General features: G+C 42.2%; 1 protein-coding gene across 1 annotated transcript in view; it reads left to right on the forward strand.

The window, feature by feature from the left end:
- Positions 1 to 25,786, forward strand: part of CPVL (carboxypeptidase vitellogenic like) — a 102,605-nt gene that overhangs the window by 12,803 nt on the left and 64,016 nt on the right. Inside the window, 4 exon segments of the mRNA XM_032643356.1 lie at positions 12,737 to 12,847; positions 13,835 to 13,893; positions 15,305 to 15,384; positions 20,979 to 21,045. Coding sequence (XP_032499247.1) covers positions 12,737 to 12,847; positions 13,835 to 13,893; positions 15,305 to 15,384; positions 20,979 to 21,045 — 317 coding nt within the window.

Raw genomic sequence — 25,786 nt, forward strand, 5'->3', positions numbered from 1 at the left:
AACAAAATATCTAGGAATAAACCTACCTAAGGAGATAAAAGACCTCTATGCAGAAAATTATAAGACACTGATGAAAGAAATTAAAGATGATACAAATAGATGGAGAGATATACCGTGTTCTTGGATTGGAAGAATCAACATTGTGAAAATGACTCTACTACCCAAAACAATCTACAGATTCAATGCAATCCCTATCAAACTACCACTGGCATTTTTCACAGAACTAGAGCAAAAAATTTCACAATTTGTATGGAAACACAAAAGACCCCGAATACCCAAAGCAATCTTGAGAACAAAAAACGGAGCTGGAGGAATCAGGCTCCCTGACTTCAGACTATACTACAAAGCTACAGTAATCAAGACACTATGGTACTGGCACAAAAACAGAAAGATAGATCAATGGAACAGGATAGAAAGCCCAGAGATAAACCCACGAACATATGGTCACCTTATCTTTGATAAAGGAGGCAGGAATGTACAGTGGAGAAAGGATAGCCTCTTCAATATGTGGTGCTGGGAAAACTGGACAGGTATGTGTAAAAGTATGAGATTAGATCACTCCCTAACACCATACACAAAAATAAGCTCAAGATGGATTAAAGACCTAAATGTAAGGCTAGAAGCTATCAAAGTCTTATAGGAAAACATAGGCAGAACACTCTATGACATAAATCACGGCAAGATCCTTTTTGACCCACCTCCTAGAGAAATGGAAATAAAAACAAAAATAAGCAAATGGGTCCTAATGAAACTTCAAAGCTTTTGCACAGCAAAGGAAACCATAAAAAAGACCAAAAGGCAACCCTCATAATGGGAGAAAATATTTTCAAATGAAGCGACTGACAAAGGATTAATCTCCAAAATTTATAAGCAGCTCATGCAGGTCAGTAACAAAAAAAACAAACAACCCAATCCAAAAATGGGCAGAAGACCTAAATAGACATTTCTCCAAAGAAGATATACAGACTGCCAACAAACACATGAAAGAATGCTCAACATCATTAGAGAAATGCAGTTCAAAACTACAATGAGATATCATCTCACACCAGTCAGAATGGCCATCATCAAAAAATTTAGAAACAATAAATGCTGGAGAGGGTGTGGAGAAAAGGGAACCCTCTTGCACTGCTGGTGGGAATGTGAATTGGTACAGCCACTATGGAGAACAGTATGGAGGTTCCTTAAAAAACTACAAATAGAACTACCATATGATACAGCAATCCCACTACTGGGCATATACCCTGAGAAAACCGTAATTCAAAAAGAGTCATGTACCAAAATGTTCATTGCAGCTCTATTTACAATAGCCTGGAGATGGAAACAACCTAAGTGTCCATCATCAGATGAATGGATAAAGAAGATGTGGCACATATATACAATGGAATATTACTCAGCCATAAAAAGAAATGAAATTGAGCTATTTGTAATGAGGTGGATGGACCTAGAGTCTGTCATACAGAGTGAAGTAAGTCAGAAAGAGAAAGACAAATACCGTATGGTAACACATATATATGGAATTTAAGAAAAAAAAATGTCATGAAGAACCTAGGGGTAAGACAGGAATAAAGACACAGACCTACTGGAGAACGGACTTGTGGATATGGGGAGGGGGAAGGGTGAGCTGTGACAGGGTGAGAGAGAGGCATGGACATATATACACTAACAAACGTAAAATAGATAGCTAGTGGGAAGCAGCCGCATAGCACATGGAGATCAGCTCTGTGCTTTGTGACCACCTAGAGGGGTGGGATAGGGAGGGTGGGAGGGAGAGAGATGCAAGAGGGAAGAGATATGGGAACATATGTATATGTATAACTGATTCACTTTGTTATAAAGCAGAAACTAACACACCATTGTAAAGCAATTACACTCCAATAAAGATGTTAAAAAATATTAATAAAATAAAAATAGATGCATAGTAAGTAGAGTGGCTGCTATTATGTCATTATCATCATCATCATCATTATTGTTAGTTTTCCTCGTATTAATACAAATACTCTACAGAACAAAATCAGACACAATTGGGGAGGTTAAAGAAGCAAGAGATAAGGAGCAATTCCAAATTGGAAGGAGTTGGATGCCAGCCAAGAATGTGGATTAATTGTTACTGGGTAAGGAAATTACAAAGTGAAATTGGGATTTTTCATGTTCACGAATATAAAAAAACATATGGATTATTATTTTTTGATATTAGCATCCTTTTCATTGGAAAAAGATATCCAGCAACACGGTCCAGGTCCATAAATCCACAGTGCGGTGCAGGGGCAGTGAGCCACTCTGATGCACATGGCCAAAGCAGAAGGCATTCTCTCTGGGAGCAGGAGAGCAGGTCCCCAGGGGTCCCTGGAAGCCAGTAGAAAAGCCCACCCAGGGAGTGCAGACATGGAATCAGGCTCCGCGGGGCCTCTGCACAAAATCAGTTCACTCCCTCCTCTGCGTGTCTGGACTGCTTCAGTAACAGTCAGGGTGGTAGAGAGCAGTAGTTCCCAAATTTGCTACAGCTCATCAGACATACCTGTGGAGCTTTACAAATATGACAGATTCCCCAGCTCAGTGTGCAGTCTCTCCCAGCAGAGATTCTGATTCATTTGATCTGGAGAGGGCCCAGGGATCAGTATTTCTATCAAGCTCCACAGTGATTCCAGTGCAGTTGTCCGTGCACTTGAATTTAGGAAGAGAGAACTAGAGGTCAGGAAACTGGGATTCTAGTTGCAGTTCTGCGGTTCCTCACTATATAACTTGGGACAGGGCATTTATACTCTCTGAGCCCCCATTTTCTCATAGAGAAATAAAGATGTTAAAGTTGATTCCTAAGGTCCCTTCCCAGTCTTACATTCTGTGGTATCTACAGTTTTAGTCGGCTTGCCTACAAAACATCCCTTAATGTGCAACCAAAGTTATAAAAGCATCCGAGAACTCTGGTTTGTGAATGAACTCTTGAATTTGTGGCCTCTGTGGTAACTGGCCTTCAAGAGAGTCCCCAGTGATCTTCATTTCTTGGTATGTGTTCTCCTGTGTAGTCCCCTTCCATACTGAATCAAGGCTGGCCTTAGTGACCCACACATTAATAGCAGAAATGATGGTGTGTGACTTCCAAGCCTGGACCATTAAGAACAATGCTGCTTCTGCCTTGGTGTTTTGGACCACTCGCTCTGAGGGAAGCCAGATGCCATGCTGGAAGGATGCTAAAACAGCCATATGGACAAACTCTTCTGGAGAGGAAGTGAGGCCTCCACCCTCCAGTCAACATTGGAGTCAGGCCTTCAGACAACTTGCAGCCCTGGTTGATATCTTGACTACAACCTCATGAGAGACCCTGAGCCATAATTGTCCAGCCAGATAGCCCCAAATCCCTGTCCCACAGAAAGCAAGAGAGATAATAAGTGATTATTATTGTCTTCAGCCCCTAAATTTTAGAGACGTGTTATGCAGCATTAGATAGCTCGTAGAGCCTCTTGTCATGTACTTTGGGGCTATGTTTGTGATATCTTGTGACATCTAGAACTTCTGGAGTGGTGACTACTGTACCAGTTTTCTTTTGGTTGTGTGTGTGTTTGTGTGTGCGCTTTTGTGTTTTTTGTACTTTTTTTGTGTGTTTTGTGTTTTTTGCCTCTCGGCTCCAGTTCTACCCTCTTACCTGCTCCACAGTACTAGAGTTTTAAGTATTTTTCCTATAAAGCAAACACGATATTTTTTTTGAAGACAAAAGCAAATTTATTTACATATTAAATCATAATGTAAAAGCAAGAATACAAATGCTATCAAAATGTTCACAATGATTTTAGGCTAGGAGGATTAAAAAAACTTGTTTTTTCTGTCTGTTTTATGCTTTCCAGATTGGTTTCTACGAACAAGTATAATCTATTTTAAATTTTTAAACAACTTTATTAAACACACCAGATTCCTTATGGACTGGTTCCTGCATTTTTCTCTAATGTAATCTCCAAACGTATTTTCTTATACTCCCTATGTTCAAATAATAACTGATCAACTTAACGTGTATTGAATTTTCAGTGAACACGATATTAAGCTTTGACAGTAGAGGGTGCTGGAGGGACATTGCAGGAGGAAATTGGCTTCTTTTCCTGGCCCCTTGTCCTGCATTTTGCTTTCTCAGTCTGTCAGCAGTGTGTGTGGAGGGACAACCAGTGGCGCTCTGCCTTAGCTGGGCACCCAGACCGCGAAGACCCTCAGCAAGCTTACAGTCTGGACTCTGTCCCAGTGACCACCTGACTATGGCCCTCGCAAGATAGACACCATTCATCCCAGGTCTTGCCAGCGAGCAGGCTTCCTACAGCCCAGCTTTCTCTGGCACCCTCTCACCAGCCTGGACCACCTGCATCCCGGAGAGTGGCTTCCCACAGCCCTCCTGACGTGGACACCGTGCACTCCTGGTTTTGTGCCTTCGTTCAAGGAAGGAGGCTCCCAACATCCTGACTTCCTCTGCACTCCCGGCCCTGCCACCACAGCCCACTGTCCAGGAGGCCTTTCCTACTTGCCCAGGGTTTGTTGGCCAACTTTGCCTGGGCACCTCAGTGAACTTCTCAGCTACCCAACAAGGTCTGGACCGTAGCCTTGGGAAGGGCCGCGCCCCACCTTATGAGTTTGTCCATCCGTGGACATTCTCCCTCAGCCCAGGATACACTTTAGAGTTCTCTTTATATATTTATGGTTATTCTCCCATTATAATGAATACCCCTTTATGTTAAAATCTCCCTGTTCCTTGGTGGACACAGGAAGCCTACCTAGCATGCTGGCATTTGGCGAACACTGAGGAAGTGGCTCGGGGGGAAGCAGACCCCTCTGGCATTCTGCCCCTACTCTTGCCCTGGGCTGGATATGATACTCATGGCTGATGGAGGCCAGGGCAAACACTAGAACTTGTAACAAAATTGAAGGTCAGTGTTTCCGGGTTGAAAAAATAGTAGTTAAAAAAATAGAAAAATTTACTGTGTGTTTGCTGAGAAGGCGTCAGGAGCCAGGGCAGCCAGTCTTTCTGTCTCAGCCTTATTCTGTCGAGACCAGTGGGTCACTCATCTGTGCTTCGTTACAGATCAATGTGCTTTGCTTCTACAGGCATTTGGCAGAAGATGGCTACCCTACAGTTTCCAAGCCTATCTGTCCTTGGATTGTACAATCAACAGAGATTAACTGGCACTTCTCCTGGGGGCAAAGTGTGATTGGCCCAGTTTGGGTCAGGTGTTCTTTCTTGGTCCAATCAGCTGAGGCTGAGGTTGCTGGGTCATGTGATAATAAACATGGCTAATGGGCTCTTTCCATTGGTGAATGGAGAGTCAATTCTTAGAGAAGGAAATGTGGTCTGGACAGATCTCTTAAAATATGTCTACCACGGATGACTACAGATCCACTAGTAACAGTAAAGATGTGGAGGTCACAGACATTTATCTTCTTAACTTTCACTGTTTATCTTCTCTTTGCTATGTACTAATGGCGTCAGAGACCTAGAAAAGTAGAAGGTAGGTGGAGTGAGACAAATCAAAAAGAAAGTAGCTAAAAAAGATAAACTACAGATTATCCCATCCATAGATATATCCAATCTTTGAAGAAACCTTTGCATGCCTAATTCCCTTTGAGAAATGACAATTTTTTTTTTTTTCTTTTTTGGGATCGTGGGCCTCTCACTGTTGTGGCCTCTCCCGTTGCAGAGCACAGGCTCCAGACGCGCAGGCTCAGCGGCCATGGCTCACGGGCCTAGCTGCTCCATGGCATGTGGGATCCTCCTGGACCGGGGCATGAACCCACGTCTCCTGCATCGGCAGGCAGACTGTCAACCACTGCGCCACCAGGGAAGCCCTGAGAAATGAAATTTTAACATGGAGAAGAAAGCAACCTTTTCAGCAATTTCTTTCTATGCATTAAGAAAGGAAAGTCAGGCCTTTTCTCTAACACCCTCACCTCATTCCTTCTAATGTCCAACTTTCTTGAAGGAGGCACAGAGAAGCCAGAGTTACCTCATGAAGGAATGAGAGCCAGGTAGAAATGTTAATGAGGAGAAAGGTAAAGAGAATTCTAGTGGGATGTGAGTTGGCTCAAATTAATGAGACAATTCAAAGCTTGTTGAGAGTCAGTGGGAGCTTGGGAGTGATGTAAGGAGGCTTCAGAAACAGAAAAAAGTTTGGAAAAGTTAGTTGTCTGTATGATAGTGCAGTGGCAACAATCATTGTATAGGAAGTTTTAAGTGAGTGGTCGAAACCAACCACTGTTAGTAAAATTCCCCTGAAAAGCACTGAATGTCTTAAGCAAGCATGTGTTGGGAGTATGTATGTAGAATTTAAATGTTATTAGGGAGACTTCTCTGGTGGCACAGTGGTTAAGAATCCACCTGCCAATGCAGGGGACACAGGTTCAATCCCTGGTCCGGGAAGATCCCACATGCTGCGGAGCAACCAAGCCCGTGGACCACAACTACTGAAGCCCACGTGCCTAGAGCCCATGCTCTGCAACAAGAGAAGCCACTGCAATGAGAAGCCTGTGCACTGCAACGAAGAGTAGACCCTGCTCGACGCAACTAGAGAAAGCCCGCGTGCAACAATGGAGACCGAAAACAACCAAAAATAAATAAATTAATTTAAAAATACTATTAAAAAATGTTGTTAGGTACCTAGTTAACAATTCTAGGCACAAAAACAATTGCTTTAAATAAAAAGCTCTGTCTTGATTAATACCATTAGTGTAGCAGCTGAACTGGGATCTGTGTGGCAAAATGGGAGTCCATTCAAACATACTCGGGGGAATTTCAAGACATTTACTTGGGGTACTAATGACTTCCATTATGACAGAACACATTACTTAAACCAAAAATGATCAGCTTCTGCATATAGAAGTGTGAAGGGGGCCTTAATTAATATACTAATTGCACTTCTTATTTTAAGTGGTACATTGATTTGGGTCTATAGTGGTTAAGTTGCTGTTTTCTCTTACAGAGTGTGGTGTTCCTTGTTGGGGGTTCAGGAAGAGGGTGGCTAGAATATGTACCCAGCCCTAGGCATTGGCAGAAAATATTGCCCCAATACTTGTTGGGTACCTAAGATTCCCTAGAGTTACTCCAGCAAGTCCTCTGTGTAAAATACAATGTTGTTACCTGAGAGTACTGAAATTGGCAAGTGTTTAGTGCTCCCCTGGCCCTGATGTATGACTGTACTACTTCATTGATTATGTGTAAGGCCTGAGTAGAAGGTTTTCTCTACCACGTGGTGTAGAGGAGGGCCTGGGAGGGCGGAACGAAGATGGGTATGGTTTGATGGGGAGCAGGGATGAAAAGGAAGACTCAGAACATAAGGGGATGCTACCCACGTGGGAAGCAGTAGGGCAGGAGGGTTGAGTACTGGTTTCATTTCATTAGTGTTCCCATATAGAGTCTCCTCTACGCTCACTTAGAAGCAAGGAGAAAGGAAAAAGCTGGGTGTTTCTAAGAATCTCTTTAAGTACAGAATGTTAAGCCAAATAAATGTTTTACTTACTTCGAATGACAATCTATTAAGGCGTAGGGTAGATTTTTTCACTATCATAGTGAATAAATAATGGAATGTGCTAATGTGAGAGACTGAAATTTACTTCAGTAGGGATCTAAAAAACAATAGATAACCTGCCTCCTTCTGGGCTGTTCCTTTAGGAACAAACCCTGAGGGAGGAATGTCCAAGTTCATGAATTGGCCACCAGGGGTCACCAGAAGAATTGAAAGGCCTTCTGAGGCAAAGCCATAGTTTCTTGCTCACCAAGAAGAGGGCAGATTTGTGGGACCTGCGTGCCCACCCTTCTGTTGTTAGAAAGACTTCTCACTTAACTATTTATGATTCCTTTGTCCCTTCTTTTATATTTAGAATTTCCTTGTCCCTTCTTTTTGATCATCAGTTGTTGCTACACTACTCTGACTTATATGTCATTAGTAGAGATTTTATTTTCTTTTTAATTAAATATATAAATTTTTATCAATAGGGGATTACTCACCTTTCCGGTCTCAGCTCAAATGTTAGCCCATCACCAGAGGACTTCTTTAAGTGTTCAATCTAACGTCTCTCCATTGCTCTTTCATATCACCTGCTTCTTTATTACCTGTCTTCCCACCTTACCAGAAAAGTAATCAGAGCTAACACTTAAGTAGACATGTCAGGAGCTGTTCAATTGCTGGGCGTATATTAACTCTGAATCTGCACAGCAATCCTGTACGATAGACATTATTATTATTATTTTCAAGCAGAAGACACTGAGACACAGAGACGTTAAGTAACTTGCCCAAGGTCACACAGCTCTAAAATCACATAATTAGAATTCATACCCTGGCAGTCTGGTGCCAAAACCTATGCTCTTAATTATTAAGTATCCTTCCTGTCCATGAGTGGAGCTGGTCTGAATCCCCAGCCCTAGACTAATGCCTGTTCATGTTATATGTTAAATGAATTAATACATTGTCGTAAATTCAGAGTGTCAGACTATTCAGCCAAATGATAATATGTACTGATACGAAGATATTTCCACAACATGTTGTTAAGTGAATACAGCAAATACAGAATATTATGTATAGCCTGATTCTATTTTTGAAAAAAAAAAAGTGCTTATGTATATCGCATATGTAACATCTGTAAGATACGTGTATATGTACATGTGGGGAGGTGAGGTGGGGTATAGAGAAAAATCTGGAAGAGTAAATATTTCTATGATCATCTCTAGGGAATAGGATTGGTGGGGCAAGGGGGAATTTTTTTATACCCTCTTTGGAAAAAAATTAAGAATAAGTATTTTCTTTATAATATGAAAAGCTTTAAGTAAAATTTTTCAAAATTTGGACAAAAATAAACACATTCTCTCTCTTGTTTCATACACTCTTGAATTATAATTTCAAAATAATAAGTACTTTAAAAGTCCTGAATTTTGTAAATCTGTAAATGAAGTAAAGCAGTTGTTTCTTACTTCATTTGATCCTAAGTTTTGCAGTGTGGTTTTGTTCAGGGTGTCTTCATTTACTTTTATTCTTTCCTAAATGGGGGGGGTAGCGAGTGGGAGAAGGGTTTCATTCTCACAACTGAGAGCTGAATATATCACCCAAGGAATTATCACATAATAACTTTATGCCATTATTATCGACATGATTATTGTTATATGTCATGACATTGTGATGTCACAGCATATTACAGAAGTCCGCAGGCTGTGTTATAACTAACTTTTTGCGATGTACATGTGAACCTTTCTTTTCCAGCATCTGACTTTTGCATTTCGTTCCAGATAAGGGTAGTATTAGTTCACAGGTTGGTTGGCTCATCAGAGTAAGAAGATGTGTGCGTGGAGTTTTCTTGTAAAAAATGAGCTTCTTCAGAGGTTGTTGAGCTCATTCACCTCCTTCAGGAAAGTAAATTTGAAGAGCAGGGTCAGCTGAGGTTGGAGGTGTGTGTGCAGATCTCCTATTATTTAAGCATTCCAAGAATTCAGTGTCCTGTGCTTCAAAGTCGCATAATAAAGATGTTTGGCACTGAGGTGTTAGACTTGACTTTGTAGTGTGGCCTCTCAGGGTCAGCCTATTTTTCTGAGAGCCCGGAGGTCCCATCATTGTGCCAGGTCACAGGAAGGGACATGAAAAGCAGGGGAGGATAGGGTGGAGATCAGAGGGCCCCGGGCACCCAAGAGGGCAAACTCTCTATCACCCTCACAGATTTTCAGCCCTGCCTGTACATTTAACCACCTGGGAGCTTTTAAAACAGACTGATGCCTGCCTTACCCCAGACCAGTTGAATTGGAATCACTGGGATTTGGGCCTAAGCAGTAGTTTTTTTTAAAAAAAAAACTCTCCAAGTTATTTTAATGGGTGGCCAAGGTTGAGAACCACTGGCTTATGGGTAGCTCTCCAGGGCTTCTAGAAGCTCATGTGCACGATAGGAAGGAAGTGGGGGGCTGGAGGTCCGCTGGAATGGATGGACTCGCTGTATCTCACACGCCCGGGAGGCTGGAACTACTTCCATCTAGATTCCATCCTCTCTCCACCTCTAATACTCTCCTGCTGCTGAGTGAATACAAGTGGAAGGTGGTCCTGGGGAGTGATATTGAAGAGCAAGATAGCGGATTGGAGGGGAGATAAAAATCATTTGTTCAAACAAAACACACAGTTGGGGCCAGGCAGTCTAGGGCAGAGGTAGTTATATTTATTCAGCACGGTAGAGTTGACAATATCATTTCATGATACATTTTCTCATTAGGGTCCTTGGGCAAGCCTGTGAGGTGAGCATTTATTGCCCTTTGATGGATGAGGCAGCAGAGGGCTGGAAGAATCTGAGGCCCAGGATTACGCAGCTATTACGTGGCCAAGTAGAACCAGCACCTGTCTGGCTACCAGTTCCAGGGTCACTCTGCTTCCCTACAGTGGCTTTAAAAGTCCAGCTTTGATGTTAATTTTTTCTGCTTCAACTTATAAGTTCCTGGTTCTCTTGAATTCTTTATAGACATTTACAACACTTGAGGCAAGAGAACCAACTAGCGAAAAACTGACCAGGGAAGATGTCCAAAGGAGCGAGAATAAACAGCAAACGACCCACTTTTCCTATTCTCTCATTTATAGATGTTTTACATGAAAACTGTCTATAAATTCCTAGTATTTTTCTATTATAGTTAGTTGGCCAAAAAGTTCCTCGGGCTTTTCCGTAAGATGGTACAGAAAAACCTGAACTAACTCTTTTGGCCAACCCAGTAGCAACAGCTAACATCTGTAGAGCAGGCACTATATGTGCCACTCTGGGTTTTATGAAAATTAATTTATTTAGTCCTCCCAGCCACCACATGGCATAGGTACTATCATTGATCCCCATTTTACAGCTGGGGAAACTGAGGTCCACAGGACTTAGGCAACTTGCCTAAAGTCACACAGCTAGTGGCCCAGATTGGAACCCAGTTTGGGACAAGAGCTCACAAGACTTATCCATTACACTGTGCTGACTCTTGGAGCGACAGCCCTGGTCTGAGTTCCCAGTCTCACTCTGGGCTCCAACTTTTTCTACCTGCTTCCTTAGTTTTAATAATCATTCGTGCTTAATGTGCTTTTTATCATGCATTAGGTTTTGCTCCAAGGGCTTTGCAAATATTATATTATCTCATTTAATTCCTTAACACTGGAGAGTGGATCCCAGGTGGCCCCTCCTAGGCAGGCTTTTCTCCAGCTCACAGCTGTTCTGACCGCTGCCACTCTTTCAGCCCGCTCCCTTGGCCCCTCCCCAAAGCTGCCAAAGGACTCTGTAGATATTTGGTGACTAGATAAGAGAAATCCCTCTGTCCCTGCTGTTTTCATGGTTAGAACCCTGTAAGATCAGCTCTTCTTCCAGGTTCTTGGCTGTGGGTCCCAGATCCCCTCCCCTTGAGTTCATCTTGCCTTCTGCCCACAGCCTTCTCACATCATCCAGGTGGATGAGCCAATCCACTTTGATCTTCTAATGCAACACTGATTTGTCTCTGTGTGACTGGGCTAAGTAAGAGGTTGCAGGATTTCATTCTGGGCTGAAGCAGTAGGATCCTTTCTTGCCAGACCTGACTGACTGCACATCAGATGAGCCATGACATCAAATGAGGACTATCAGGTTCTGCTTTGAGCCTTGTGGAGACCAAGTGGAGCTTCTTTCAGATTGCTTCTAAGGCTTCATGTAGGGCCAGGCAACCTCCATGCTCACTGCTCTCCCACCCAGTTCTTCTCTGTCTTGAGGATTTCTTCCATCTACAGCATCGTTCCCTGGCTCTCCTTGTGGCTGGATCCTTCTCAGCTTCCACGTCTCAATTTCATTTCAGGATCTCACTGAGAACTTCCCTGATCACTGTGTCCAAAGGAAATGCCTCTTTCTTTGCCCTCACTCGCTCTTTTAACATCACCCTTATTTCCTCTCCACACTCTTTAATCCTCGTATTTATTCATTTATTTACTGTCAGTATTTCCAATGAAATGTCAGCTTGAAGAGGGCAAGGAATTGTCTTTTTCACTCACTGCTCTGCTAGGACCTCCTCCTAGCGTGGTGCCGACCCTTGCGAGGTGCTGCGTGAAAGAAGTAAAGACCACTCTGTCATCAGGGGTGACGGTGTTGACCACTACCAGTGGCTCATTTCCAGCATCCCAACCCTGCCAGTGACCTTTCCTTATTTACATCAGCCACATCTCCTAAATAAATCCATACCTTGTTCAGGGTTTTGTTGCTATTGTTTGCATGGACTAGATGGCTCAGGGCCTGTCTCTGTTCTTCTCAGTTTCATCATGTTGAATGAAGTTCCTGTTATCTCCGTGGTCACCTTCTCTGTAAATAAAATCAGAAAGGCAATTTGGGCTCTCAGTGAAAGGGGAAAATTGTCACTGAGGAGGATGGATTCTTTGTTGTGCCTCTTTGGGAAGATGTTGGTCAAATGGAAGAGTCCCCAGAAAGTTTAAAGAGCTTTAAAAAAATCTAACCGTGCCCTAGGCGGTATGCTGGGTGTCTAGGGGCACACAAAGGCTAAGCTTCTACAATCTGTGGCTTTTATGGCCATTAGTGAGAAAAGACTTAACTGCACAAGATAGATACCGGCATATGAAACAAATACTAAATCAAAACAACAAGAGATGACAGTGGAGAGTGGTCACTGGGGTTTGGGAAGGCTTGATGAGACTTAGATGAGTCAAGGCTGTGAAAGACAGAGGGTTGGGGTAAATTTGCTTGGTTGTATTCTGCAGCCTTAGCGCTCTATTTAGTCACTGGGTTCTTTGTCCCTTCTAGAAAGAGCCGTGGAATGCTCCAGTCGTCCTCTGGCTGCAGGGAGGGCCGGGAGGCTCATCCATGTTTGGACTCTTTGTGGAACACGGACCTTATGTTGTCACAAGAAACATGACCAGTAAGTGCTGCTTGGACTCTGTTTTCCCATGGAGAGTTTTTCATTTGAACCTTATATCTGCTCTAGAAATAACTTAGAGTGAGCAGTGAGCCACTAGTAATAGCTTTACAGTTCCAGATTATAAAAACGTAACTTTCTGGCAACGTTTGTCCAAGAAGGAGGAGCCACCAGGGTGCGTGTCCTGGCTGGGCTGCTTTCTCCCTTAAAATTTGGGTGAAAGGTTCCAAGCTTTGTTCTGCCAGTCTCCTCCTGACTCAAGCAATCCGGGCTTATGAAAGCAGTTGGTATTTATTACTATTTGGGTAAGCCCTTTTGCGTAGGACAAATGGGTGGAATTGTATCCCTAGTTATTCACATGAACTGAACACTGTACGGTTCAGTCACATGAATGATCGGATATCTTGGAAGCAAGATACTGAGGGCTGGGGCTGGCATGAAGGAAGGAATGGAGAAGGAACCACATCCAGCTCTAACCCAGGTTTACCTCCATCTCATGTTTTTGGTGGGGAGGGGAGACTGTTTACTTTCCCTGGGTCAGAATTTGGAGGGTGAACCAGTTTGTGACTCAGTATATTCATGTACACAATTCTGTTGAAGTTGTGGTTCTCTTCAGCATTGGATGGGAGGAAGCAGATTCTGGAGAACTGGACATTAAGGATGATTCACCCAATTTGGGCAGATGGGTTTATTACATCCCTGGTTGATGGGTGTTTCTGCATGAACCAGTTGCACGGGGTTTTGTTTCCCAAGTTCATCTTAGATGTAGAAACTCTCTGGTTCTGGGAAAAGTAAAGGAGAGGAGGGGAGAAGAAAAAGGTGCCGGTATCTGTTCCCTACTATGAGAGTATAATGCAACGTCAGAGGGACACCAAGGGTTCGCTCACCTGAAGAGGACAGGCAGGCGTGTTGGGCTCCTAACCAGAGCTAGGCATTAGATGGGATGTTTTATTAATGACCCAGTCTAAAACCTCTTCTCTGCTTTATTAGTACGTGCCAGAGACTTTCCTTGGACCACTATATTTTCCATGCTCTACATTGATAATCCAGTGAGTATCCCCAGGGTCCTGTGAAATGGCAGTGTTGGTCTCTCTTGTCTTTTTTCTTTCATTAAGTACATTTAAGAAATAGAAAAAAATACAGATTTAATTTTTTTCTTTTTAAAATATAATTGTCTATTTAAAGAACACATTTGAAATTTAACTTTTCTAACATGTATCATTACATCCAAGTTTGGGGATTTTACTTGCTACCTTCTCTCCTTCCCTCATTTCTAATCTTATAAAATGTCCTGATCACTGAATTATACCATCCAGGATAAGGGATTAGTTTCTTTCTCCTGATGCTATGGGTTTCGCTATAGCATGGGTTATTGTATAGTATGGGAAGTCCTAATCTTTTAAAAACTGAGTTCTAGATATAAAAGGTCAAAACTGGCCCCCGTCACTTATCACAGTGAACAGAATGCTTCATCTCAGGGGGAGCAAAAGGTGGAATTCTCCTTAGGAAGTTCTTATGAAATTAAATCCTATAAACTGCAGTATAGGAAAGTAACTTTAGGGTCAGCTTCTGCAGATTGGGAGTTTCTTCTTTGTCCTCTAACTAATTCCTCTAACTTCTTTCATTTCCCAGATGGTTCAAAGATAAAACAGAAAAATAGGGAGAATAAAGTCCAGCATTCTTGCCCTCCCCAATGTTTTGTCAACCATCCTTTTTCCTAGTCTATAATACCATATTTAAATAAAAGTTTAATTAAATGTCCTGTTCTCTTGGGTGTTTGGAGAAAAAACAAAAGCAAAAGTATTTACAACTGGTGTGTGTGGAGGGGGTGCATTCCTTATGTATATTATTGACCCAAAATAAATAGTAGCTTCTTCTATTGATTTACAGCTCAGTTGTCCATGAACTTCTAGGTATAAGGAAATATTAGTTTAAAGCTAATCTTTATTTTAAAGCCCCTTGTCTGCTGAAGGTGAAAGGGCTTAGTGGCCATATTCCCCATAAATAAAGAAATGGGAAAAAATAACTACACACACACACAACTATCTTTTATCTCCAGCCCAAGTTCCTTCTTAGCAGGCAGAGCAGTGCACCCTCCAGGTTTCAGAGAGGAGACAACTTGAGGTCTTTTGATACTGTAGCAGGAGCCAGGAAAGGTGAATTTCTTGTTCTTAAAGCAACATCTGGCAGGGTCCCCGCTGCAGGATCAGCACAGCTCAGTCACTGATTTCAGGGCAGAGCTTTGCGCTGCTCTTTTGTTGGGGCTTGGAGGAGGGAAGGGGGACCTAGGTGACATGCAGCATCCTCCTGCGAGGACGGCTGAGTGCATGTGGGTGATGGCAAAAATCTGAGGTCAAAGTCATGGCCTTTGGAATAAGATTGATTTCTTTCCCAGGTGGTATCTCTCAGCAGGACATGTGTTTCTCTATGTTTATACCTGCTTATTTATTTCACCTTCAGGTGGGCACAGGCTTCAGTTTTACTGAACATCTCCAGGGATATGCAGTAGATGAGGACGATGTGGCACGAGACTTATACAGGTAAAAGGCCTTGACTCTTTCAGCCTTCTTCAGACCAAACGTTTTTCTATTTCAACAGGAAAATTCTTCCAGTAGTAGAAGTATTATTATTATTATTTATATTTTTATTTTTTGCGGTGCGCGGGCCTCTCACTGTTGTGGCCTCTCCCGTTGCGGAGCACAGACTCAGCGGCCATGGCTCACGGGCCCAGCCGCTCCGCAGCATGTGGGATCTTCCCGGACCGGGGCATGAACCTGTGTCCCCTGCATCGGCAGGCGGACTCTCAACCACTGAGCCACCAGGGAAGCCCTAGAAGTATTATTGATTGGTCTTCATAGTCCATTTCCTGAAGATCTTTTAAGAATACTTCTATGTGAGGTGTGTGTGTGCGCGCACACGGCCTATTTTCCACTTTATTACGTTATCATTGATAAGTATGAAAGTACAGAAAGTAGCAAGAAGAACTGACATCTTAAGGCATAATTTTAATTTTGTAAACATAGCTTTTGAAAAACAATGGAAACAGAGCAGAATTGTTCAACCAAAGATGATTTTCCAACCTTTCACCTAGATGCCTAAGAGGTTTCTGCTTGCTTTCCAACATTATATTGAACTTAGCTCTTGCTAGGAAACAACATCTTGGATGTTTGTTTGTTTTCTTTCCCAGGATTCCTCCTTTTGTGGCCTTCACAAAATGCAGTTTTTTACTCGTGTTTCTCCTTCATGCCTTTTCCAGGCTGAAAGCTCAGCTTGTTAGCGAGTCTCTTACTTTTCCCTTCATATTACAAAATTATTCTTTTACTAAAAAAGAAATTAAGGAAAATGTGACGTTGTAAGCCTGATCAAACAGTATACGTATAATGTCTTCCTTTCTTTTTCTTACATTCATTATAGCTATTTTTTAGTACTTGTTTTTAAAGTAAGTGACCGTTCTTATTCGGTCACATTTTTTTTTTTCAGTCTGTAAATTATTACTAGAGACCAAGTCCTGGATTCTTTCAGATCACTAGGGCACCCCTTTACGCATTGTAATAATTTACTAAAAGAATCCTAGTGGCCAGGAAGAGTTAACTAGCTCCTTTACCCTGCCCCCCACTTTTACCAAACACTCATTCTGCTAATTACTTGGTGAGCAAACCCAACCAATCCCCAAAGTGAAAGTGAATCTAACAGGAGTCAGAGTTTTTTGATCTCTGACAAAAGCTTTCCGTTTTATTCTTCTTTCTCCCCAAGGCCAATGGCTGGGAGGGGTGAGAGTGGGGGAGAGGAAGGAAGAACTTCCGGCCTCTCTCCCAGAGATTTTTCTCTCTTCTCTGCTGCCCCAGAAAATGATATGGTTGTTGTCTGTCTTGCACACTTTCATCTGCCACATGTCCCATTATTTTAACACTTTCATTCAGTTTCTAGGCGGGCTGGATAGGACCCACACTTCTGCTTCCAGATACAATGAATGGGTCCTGGGGGCAGATTAGCCAGATCCTGACAGGGGTCTCCTCCCTGCCCGCAGCTCACGCACCTCCTTTTTCCCGCCACAGACATAATCCTGCCGGCCGTCTTTTACAAGTTTACTCAAGCGCCATGTCTTTCTCATTTAGCACTGACGGTGAGCTCTCATTTTTCAGATCGGAAACCTACTTCTCCCCCATACCCTCCTCCTACTCCAACCCTCTTTTGGCTTAAATCCAAACAACCTCAGTTGTTTAACTAGCAAACACCCTGAGGGCGGAGGGTCTGTATTAAAGAAATGCATCAGACCCTCTAAGCCGGAGCCTTGCACCCTTGCCCTTCCTTTTCTGGCTCTCTTGCCCTTCCCCCAGAGATGGTCACAGCTTCCAGTTGACCCTCTGAGTGGGTATTTACTGCTGACATGTGGTTCATCTCCTCTTGCAAGACATGTAAAGAGAACCTATTTCAAAGCATCCATTGTTTATAGCTGCTTTAGTTCTTTTTGCTTCAGGCTCTTAGAACTGGAAAGTAGTTAATCAAGAGTAGTGCAGAAAACTGATTTCAGCTGTTTCCTTTATGGTTTGCACTATTTGTTTCCCTTTGTGACTAGAGTCTTCTCTCCAGCTGTCCAGATGGGTGTTTGGAATAAGAAGGTCGCTTTGAAACCTATAAATTGTCTACTATTGGTCTAAAGAGTAGAACATTCTTTTTCTCCCTTTGAAAACCATCTTTCTTTTTTTCTGAAAATCCAATTCCTTTTCACTATTATTAGTGCACAGCTGTAAGGAGACTCCTAAAGACATTTGACATTCACATTTAGGCTGCTTTTCTTTGTGTTTGGAAGTGAAACTTTTTCACTAACAAGATGTTTAAATTTTTTTTTTTTCTATTTGGAATGTGTTTAGGACCACAATGCCGCTCTGGTTTAGAAAAATATATAAATTTCCTAAAGAATAATAAATTTTCTAACTGGAGTAGACCAGCTGGTGCCACTCTCCCTCTACCACTATTTTTTTTTTTGTGTGTGTGTGTGTGTGTGTGTGTGGTACGCGGTCCTCTCACTGTTGTGGCCTCTCCCGTTGCAGAGCACAGGCTCCGGACGCGCAGGCTCAGCAGCCGTGGCTCATGGGCCCAGCCACTCCACGGCATGTACCACTATTTTTTGATTGCCTACTATGTGCCCGACATGGTTCCTGGTGCTGCTGATACAGTAGTAAGCAAGCTCCCCAGTCCCCACTCTCCCAGTGTGCCTGAAGTTATCTTCTTAGCGGCCAGACAGAAATGCTGCTATTCTATTCCACGTATTGGTTTGCATGGGAGATAGTATGTATTGCTAAACAAAGCTTCATGACAGTGTGACTATGAAACAGGTTTCGTATATTTAATTAGAACAATACTGCATGATGGGTGCAGGCAGAGATCATGGCCTGGCCATACTAGAAGTGGAATGAATGAATGCAGAGGATGGCTCCTGATCTGATGCAACAGAACGAAACCACCGAGATTCTTGTTGCTGTGCTTCTTTCAGCCTGTCAGCAACAAAAGCTATACCTTGTTTGGCTTTTGTTGGTACGGAGCTTCTGCTGAGATTATTTTAACCTCATTTCTCCTGGATGTCTTGTATTTACTATGACCCTGACTCCACTAGAGCTGACCAAAGTCCAAGGCTGTCTTTGGATCTATAATGCGTTATCATTTACGTCTATCTTCTCTGCCCCGAACCCATCTTCCCTTTAAAAAAAATTATCTGAGGAGTATTTTCTCCTACTCATTCACCCTTGCAATCTGTGTTTCATCCTATTGTCCTTTAATGTACCTTTCTGCCACCAGGTAGCCTTTGACTAAAATTTGACTCAAATTGACAAGGCCTTGGCACAATGCCAGCAAGGTCGTCAAATGGAAGCACCTGGAAGAGGCATGCCTTGTGTGCCATGTGGCGTTTGTGCCTGAGTAAATGCATGGAGTGCACGGCACACACGTGTATGTATTATGCCTTATGTATTTTGGCATTTCTACTTCTAAAATTTGCAATTTTATGTGAGCATGATTCTAGGTATTATTTTGAAACAACCCTTCACCACATAATGGTATAGTCCTTGATGAAAACACAGTTCAGGGCTTCCCTGGTGGCGCAGTGGTTGAGAGTCTGCCTGCCAATGCAGGGGACACGGGTTCGAGCCCGGTCTGGGAGGATCCCACATGCCGCGGAGCGACTGGGCCCGTGAGCCACAGCTACTGAGCCTGCGCGTCTGGAGCCTGTGCTCCGCAACAAGAGAGGCCGCAATAGTGAGAGGCCCGCGCACCGCGATGAAGAGTGGCCCCCGCTTGCCACAACTGGAGAAAAGCCCTCACACAGAAACGAAGACCCAACACAGCCATAAATAAATAAATAAATATTTAAAAAAAAAAAAAAAAAAAAAAAAAAAACACAGTTCAATGAGCAAATGATATGTGTACGTGCACTTACTAAATTTATTTTTTTTATTCTTCGTTCCCATTTAAGAAAGACCTACTAAGGCCTTGCTATGATTAGCCAAATTTTTGTTCATATCCTACTGTGAAATTAAATCTCTGTGATAGCTTCCTCAAGTGGGACCTTGCCTTGGAAACTTCAGCTAGATAATCCTGCTTTTTCAGGCTGGAAGCAACCTAGGAGGTTATCTCCTTCAGCTAAGATTGTCAGATAAAATACAGAATGCCCTGTTAAATTTGAATTTCAGATGAACAACGAATAATGTTTTAATCTATGTATGGCGCGTGAAATATTTGGAACATATTTATACTGAAACATTATTTGTTGTTTATCTGAAACTCAAATTTAATTGTACATCTTTTGTTTTTATTTGCTAAATCTAGCAGCCCTGACAATCCTCCAACAAATTCTTTAAGGAAATAAGCTTTAAGCTAAAGCACAAGGCTTAGTTCAGATTTACTATATTAAAATGTCTATTGCCATTCCAACTAGCAGGCAGAGAGAAAGGCAAGCAGTTTTTAGCCTGAAGTTTGGAGAGGGAAGGCTGGAGAATAAACTCCTATTTTTATATCAGCTCTAAAGCTAGCTCATTGCCAGCACAAACATGGACGCTGTATAATGCAGCTTCCCAGATTTAGTTGCTACAAAGATTTTAGTTACTATAAATAATAAACAGAGAAATAAACTGAAACTCTACAGTAGAGTTTAATGGTGGGTTTTTATGAAGCCTTTGAAAATTAAGTATTTCCAGGATCATGGTGATTGTAATGACCCAGTTTTGCCTCTGGGTGACCCTTGAACTTTCTCTTTCTCCTGGTTTTGCAGGGCCTCCTTGCCTTTCATGTTCACTGGCTGGTTTACGTCTTTTAGTCCCTCAGCAGGAAACTGGAACAGAAACCCTGCCTAGTTTCTCAGGCATTGCAATCTGGGTCAAAACATTCATAAAGCTTCTGAGTTTCACAAGTTTTTGTTTCCTTTCTGAAAGATTTTGTTCAAGTAGAGAATGATTCAATAATCCACCCTTTTCTTGCTTATTATAAAATAATTTCTGGAGGCTGTTTAAATCTATTTCAGCTTACCAAGGTGGCTGTTGGCATTCTTTCCTAAATGTGATTCTTTTGACCCTGGAGGCCACTGTGCATTTACTTCAATGTCTGTGACCATTTGGTGGTTTTCCCTTAGACTACAGTCATTTTACACCTTTTCTGTTCTTTGGTTATTAAAACACTGAAATGCTGGGAGCCCCATTAGAATATAGAAATGTTCAGCTTCCCCACAGAGAGAGGTTGGTAAGCAACTAAGGTTCCCATTACCTCACCGCAACCCGAGATTAATAGGGTCATAAGGTTTGCAGAACTAACTCCACAAATTGCTAAGTAATAGGTGAAAGCCTGTAGCACTTTGCTCAAGGGTCCCCTCAACAGGTGGGTGATCCAAGTTGGTAACCCAGGGAATTGGAAACCTTCCCAGAGTGTTGATGTTCACTTGTCTCAACTTTGAGTATCACAAAGTAAGCCCACAAGTATTCTTCTAACCATCCACAGAGTATGGAGTGTTACGGACATGAGACGTTGAAAAAATGCCTACAGGAACTTATAGCATAATAGTTTAATTCAAATGTGAAGCCTGTTGTCCAAGGGTGAAATTGTGTAGCATGATTCCGAGTGATTTTTATTGTTGTTCTTCTTTTTGCAGTGCACTTACTCAGTTTTTCCAGTTGTTCTCTGACTATAAGGACAATGACTTTTATGCCACTGGGGAGGTGAGTTGAAGTCATGTTTTCTTGCATGCTTCCAACATCTTCAGGACTGAAATATATTATGACACTTGTGGTTTATTCATTCAGTATATACACACACACACATCAATATTAATTCAGCCCATATAAAAAATTCTCCAATTATCCCCCAGATGTCCTCCATAACGTAGTTTTAAAAATTCAGTGCCCAATAAAGATTCATATATCACAGTGGGTTGTCATGTCTCGGTACCATGTCTTTGTTGGTGTTGTTGTCATTTGTGATGATGATTATCTGGAGTCTAGACAAGGTGCCTTGTAGAATGTCCCATTTTCTGACTTTGTCTGACTCTTTTCCAATGCTTAGATTCACTGAAAACATTTGGCAAGAACACCACATAGAAGATGTTGTTTGCTTTCTATTCAATCACATCAGAAGGCATATAACATCTTTGTTCCATTACTGGTCACTTAGTCAAGATGGTATCTGCCAGATCTCACCATTGAAAAGGTACCATTTTCCCTTTGAAATTAATAAATAATCTGAGACCATGTGAACATCTGTTTCCCCCAACACACACACCAAATATGTCACCAAGTAGTTTTAGCATCCACTGGTGATTCCTGTCTGAATCAGTTATTACACTGGGGGTTATAAAATGGTGATTTTTCTGATCTATCTTCCTTTAGATATCATCTGGCATTCTTCTGTAGAGAACATCTTTCCTTCTTCCTCTTCTCTGATATGTACTTTAAAAATATCACTGGGGACTCATGGATTGTAAATTCTGTTTGCTGTGTTAAATTTTATTGCTATCATTATTGTTTTTGATGCTTGTATTTTCCTATATTTGGTCAATGGGAACCCTTCAGGCTGGCTCCTGTGTCCTTTTGACACATTGTCCCCGCTTGTCCCAGTTAGCCTTTGAGCATTTCCTTGCTCTTTGGCACAAATTAGTTATAAGTTATAGGATTATCTTGTACTTTCCCTGCCCTAGCAGGGAATTAATTCTGTTTTTTTCCAGGGTGATTATGTTACAATTTAATGAACAGTTCATTTGCATATGTTGGTTTCAATCTTAAGGTTTGCTATTTTTCATCCTTTTAAATTTAAGGTTATTTTAAAAATGTATAGCAGCCAATATTTTGAGAACACAAAAATTCTTAGGTGCTAGGAATACAGTTGTGAACAAAACAGAAAAAATCCCTGCATTTGTACATTCCAGAGGTGAAAGCAGTGATAATGAAAGAAATAAATATGTACCAGATGGTCAGGCAGCGATATGTCTGAAAAAGATGTCATGAAAAAGATAAGCAGGGTGAGGGCTGGAGAGTGATGGAAGTGCTATTTTGGATAAGATTGTCAGAGAAAGTCTCTTCAGTAAGGAGACAATTGAGCAGATTCCTGAGTGACGTAGTGGAGTGGCCTCTGCAGTATCTGTGAGAAGAGCTTTCCTGGAAGAAGGAACAGCAAATGCAAAGACTCTGAGGTAGGGACAGGCTTGGTGCACTCAAGGAGAAGCATTGAGCCACTGCAGAAGGAGCTTAGATGGGAGAGGCAGGCTGATTGTGTAGGGCCCTGTTGCTCATGGCAGAGTGGTTAGACTTTATTCTAAGTGTAATAGGAAACCATTGAAGGGTTCAGTGTTCCCTGAAACAGTATTGAGAATCAAATTCAATTCAGTTCAACACACATATATTGAGTATGTACTATGTCTGAGGCTTTGGACAAGTATTAGAAAGTCAATGATTAAGACATTAACTCTACTGTAAATCTGAGTCTAACCATACAGAATGAAGAGAACAGTTAGAGAAGTAGCTGTAAAGACAAATAGTATAAGGTGAGCAAATAGCTACCTCTCAATATGGGATCCTCAGGAAAAGTCAAACAGAGGAGACAGCAATTAAATTGGATTTTGAAGGATAAATATGGGTGTATTAGTCAAGGCTCTTTTGCTTGCAAGTGACAGAAACCCTATTCAAAGTGTCTTAAGTAAAACAGGGGATTGAATTGTTGGCCTCAGGTGTGGCTGGATCTGGTTGCTCAAACCTTATCAGGATCTTGTCTCGTGTTCTCTCCATCTATTCACTTGGCTTTGCACTTCACTGATTTCATTCTCAGATAAGTTCTTTTCACCTGTGCCCTTGACTCTCCAACCCACTCCAGAGCTCTAGGTATAGCCTACCAGCTCAACTTCTCTTTCCCAATAATTCCACCGTATACCTGAATCTCATTATCCATTTGAACCCCACGGCCATTCTAGAACTAATAACTGGAGTCAGGGGGATGGAGGAAGTGACACTCCTGTCATTTTGGTAGCAACCCTGGAAAATACCCAGTTCTCCACCACCAACAGAAGAGTGATCTGCTTAGTGTGTAATTCCTCGTCTTGCAAATGTGACAATGTTGTTAACCATCATGTTGAACTTTCGGCAAAGCTACCAAATTCCAAATGAAAAATTTGACTTGTCTATCTCATGTCTGCCTGGTGGTTTCATGCATGTAGTTTCTGAATGTGTGTGGCAAAGGACAATTTTCTTTTTATATTCTCTGCTGCCAGGATGAATACTTTTAAGGAAACCTGTGCCTTCCAAGTGATGAAGGAAGACGGGAAAGAGGGCAGGCAGAGCCTGGGATGGAGATGCACTTGCCAGGCAGCAGCATCTTCATGAGAACCACACAAGATACATTAAATCTGGGGGCACATCTTTTTCTAAAAGGTAGAGCACTAAATAACGCCTTGATGGTTTATTATTGGCAGAATGCTGTGTTTCTCTAGTCTACTTTGTCCCACCTGGTCTTTCTGTTTTAAGGCTAGGAGGCAGAATGGAGAAGTGGAAGGAATTCTGGATTAATAATCAGGAGACCTGAGGTTCATTGCTGGCTTTGCCTCTCTCTGGATGATTCCAGACAAGTTCTGTGACCTCTCTGGGCCTCTGCTTTTCCTCTCACAATCAGAAGGGTTGGTTTTTAAATTAGATCACTTCCGGGGATATTTTACTTTACTGGATACTCAACTGTAGTTACCTAGATGTACTCTTAAAGCATCTGTATACAATTGCAGTTTTAACATAATACCAACCCACCCTCCCCGTGTCCGCCACCATAAAAAATGTTGTAATAGATTTTTCAAGAAAGGGAAATCTTTTATCTTGTGAACTCTTAATTTCCTGAACAAATAATGCCATTAGATTTGTAGAATTGTTCTTGGAAAACAAATGCATAAACTCAGAAATGGTTTTCTGCTTTTGATTGCAAAGGTACTAGACCTAAATATCCTCCACATTTGTGTGCTATGAATGAGGGTAGCCTGGTGCTCAAAGGGGCTGGAACAGCTGTTCAGCGCCCTAACTTTGGTGTAAGGGAGTCTGGAAGTAATAACAGTACCTACTGCATGGGGTTGTTTTGAGCATTTAATTAGATAATCCTCCTCAAATATTTAGCAGAGTGACTGGCTGTGGTGAGTACCCAGCATATGATGACTATTATTACCATTCATGTTGAAAAGCTGGATTAAAATGTTATGGCTCCAAAGCATATGGCCTAATGCATGTAAACAGGGGCTGAGATGTTTACAAGGCTCTGCTCACTTGTTCTTGGGGTATGGCATTGTCTCCCCTCTTATTTTGAAATCATCTTTAAAAGAAATTGTTTGCTCCGTCAGAAAATGATGGTGGAGCTTAGAAGTTTTGGATGGTAGCAAAATGTGTGGGGACCGATTCAGGCCCTTCGCCCCTGCCGTGTGGACCACGCGAGGCCACAGCAAGGCATAGTGCAGACCTGCAGTTGGGGCAGCGGAGAAGGAAGAACTGCTTTGTCTCCTTCCCTTCTCTCCATTTCTGCCCAGAACACCAACTGGAATTAATTTTCTCTAAAGAGAGACAAATGTGTCTATAAATCACTCTCCTCAAGGCATGAAAAAAATGTACTTCAAAAAGAGAAACAAGCTGCATTTAATTCATATAATTAACTTTCTTCCTAAGTGTTATCCTTTCCGAGCCAGTAACTATTAGTGAGATTGCTCTTTTTCTTGAGGTACACTCTGTAGGATCCACTCAAGTGTATGTGGGCCCAGCTAAAACTTAAAGCACAACAGCCCTGGCGCTGGAAGGCAGGGAGGTGACGGTAGGGAGGGGTCTGCCCACTGGCCTCTGAGCCTGTGGCTTTCTGTCCACTCATGGGAAAGATTTAGCGTGTAGAGGCATTTGTGCCAATGGGTGGGAGCGCTTCCAAACTGGCAGGGCGTGTGGTTAAAACTGGGCATCTCCCGATCAGCAGGAGAGGCCTACTTTCCTTAGAAGCAGTTTTGCAACCGTGATTAATTCGAAGGCTGAATCTGAGGCAAAACTTTGAAGCTATTTAAAAATTAGTGAGCTTAATAGGATACTTTATCTTCATCTGCATGAGTGAAGTCCTGCTGGGCTCACAGAGTCTGATTTCTTTATTGAAATCGTCATGGTCCTGGATTCTGGTGGCAGGCTCCCAGGAGGTGAGAGCCAGGTTTGTTTCATTTGTTTCATACAATACCAGGCACAGTGTTGAATGGATGTTATAGGGTGGCTTCACACAAGGCATTTGCCAGATAAAATAAAAATATCAATGATATTTCTCTTTGGCTGTTTAACATCTCTTTTCATGGCTCTTCTCTCCCTGTACTGTACCCCAGGCCCTGGGAACCTCCTTTCTACTCCCTTATTTTCCAGGGTCATCCAGTGCCCTGCCTGCCACCCAAGGCCTTTCTTTCCTTGGCTGTGCTGTGCTCAG

Source organism: Phocoena sinus, chromosome 9 (assembly GCF_008692025.1).
Source record: "Phocoena sinus isolate mPhoSin1 chromosome 9, mPhoSin1.pri, whole genome shotgun sequence".
Classification (NCBI taxonomy): Eukaryota; Metazoa; Chordata; class Mammalia; order Artiodactyla; family Phocoenidae; genus Phocoena; species Phocoena sinus.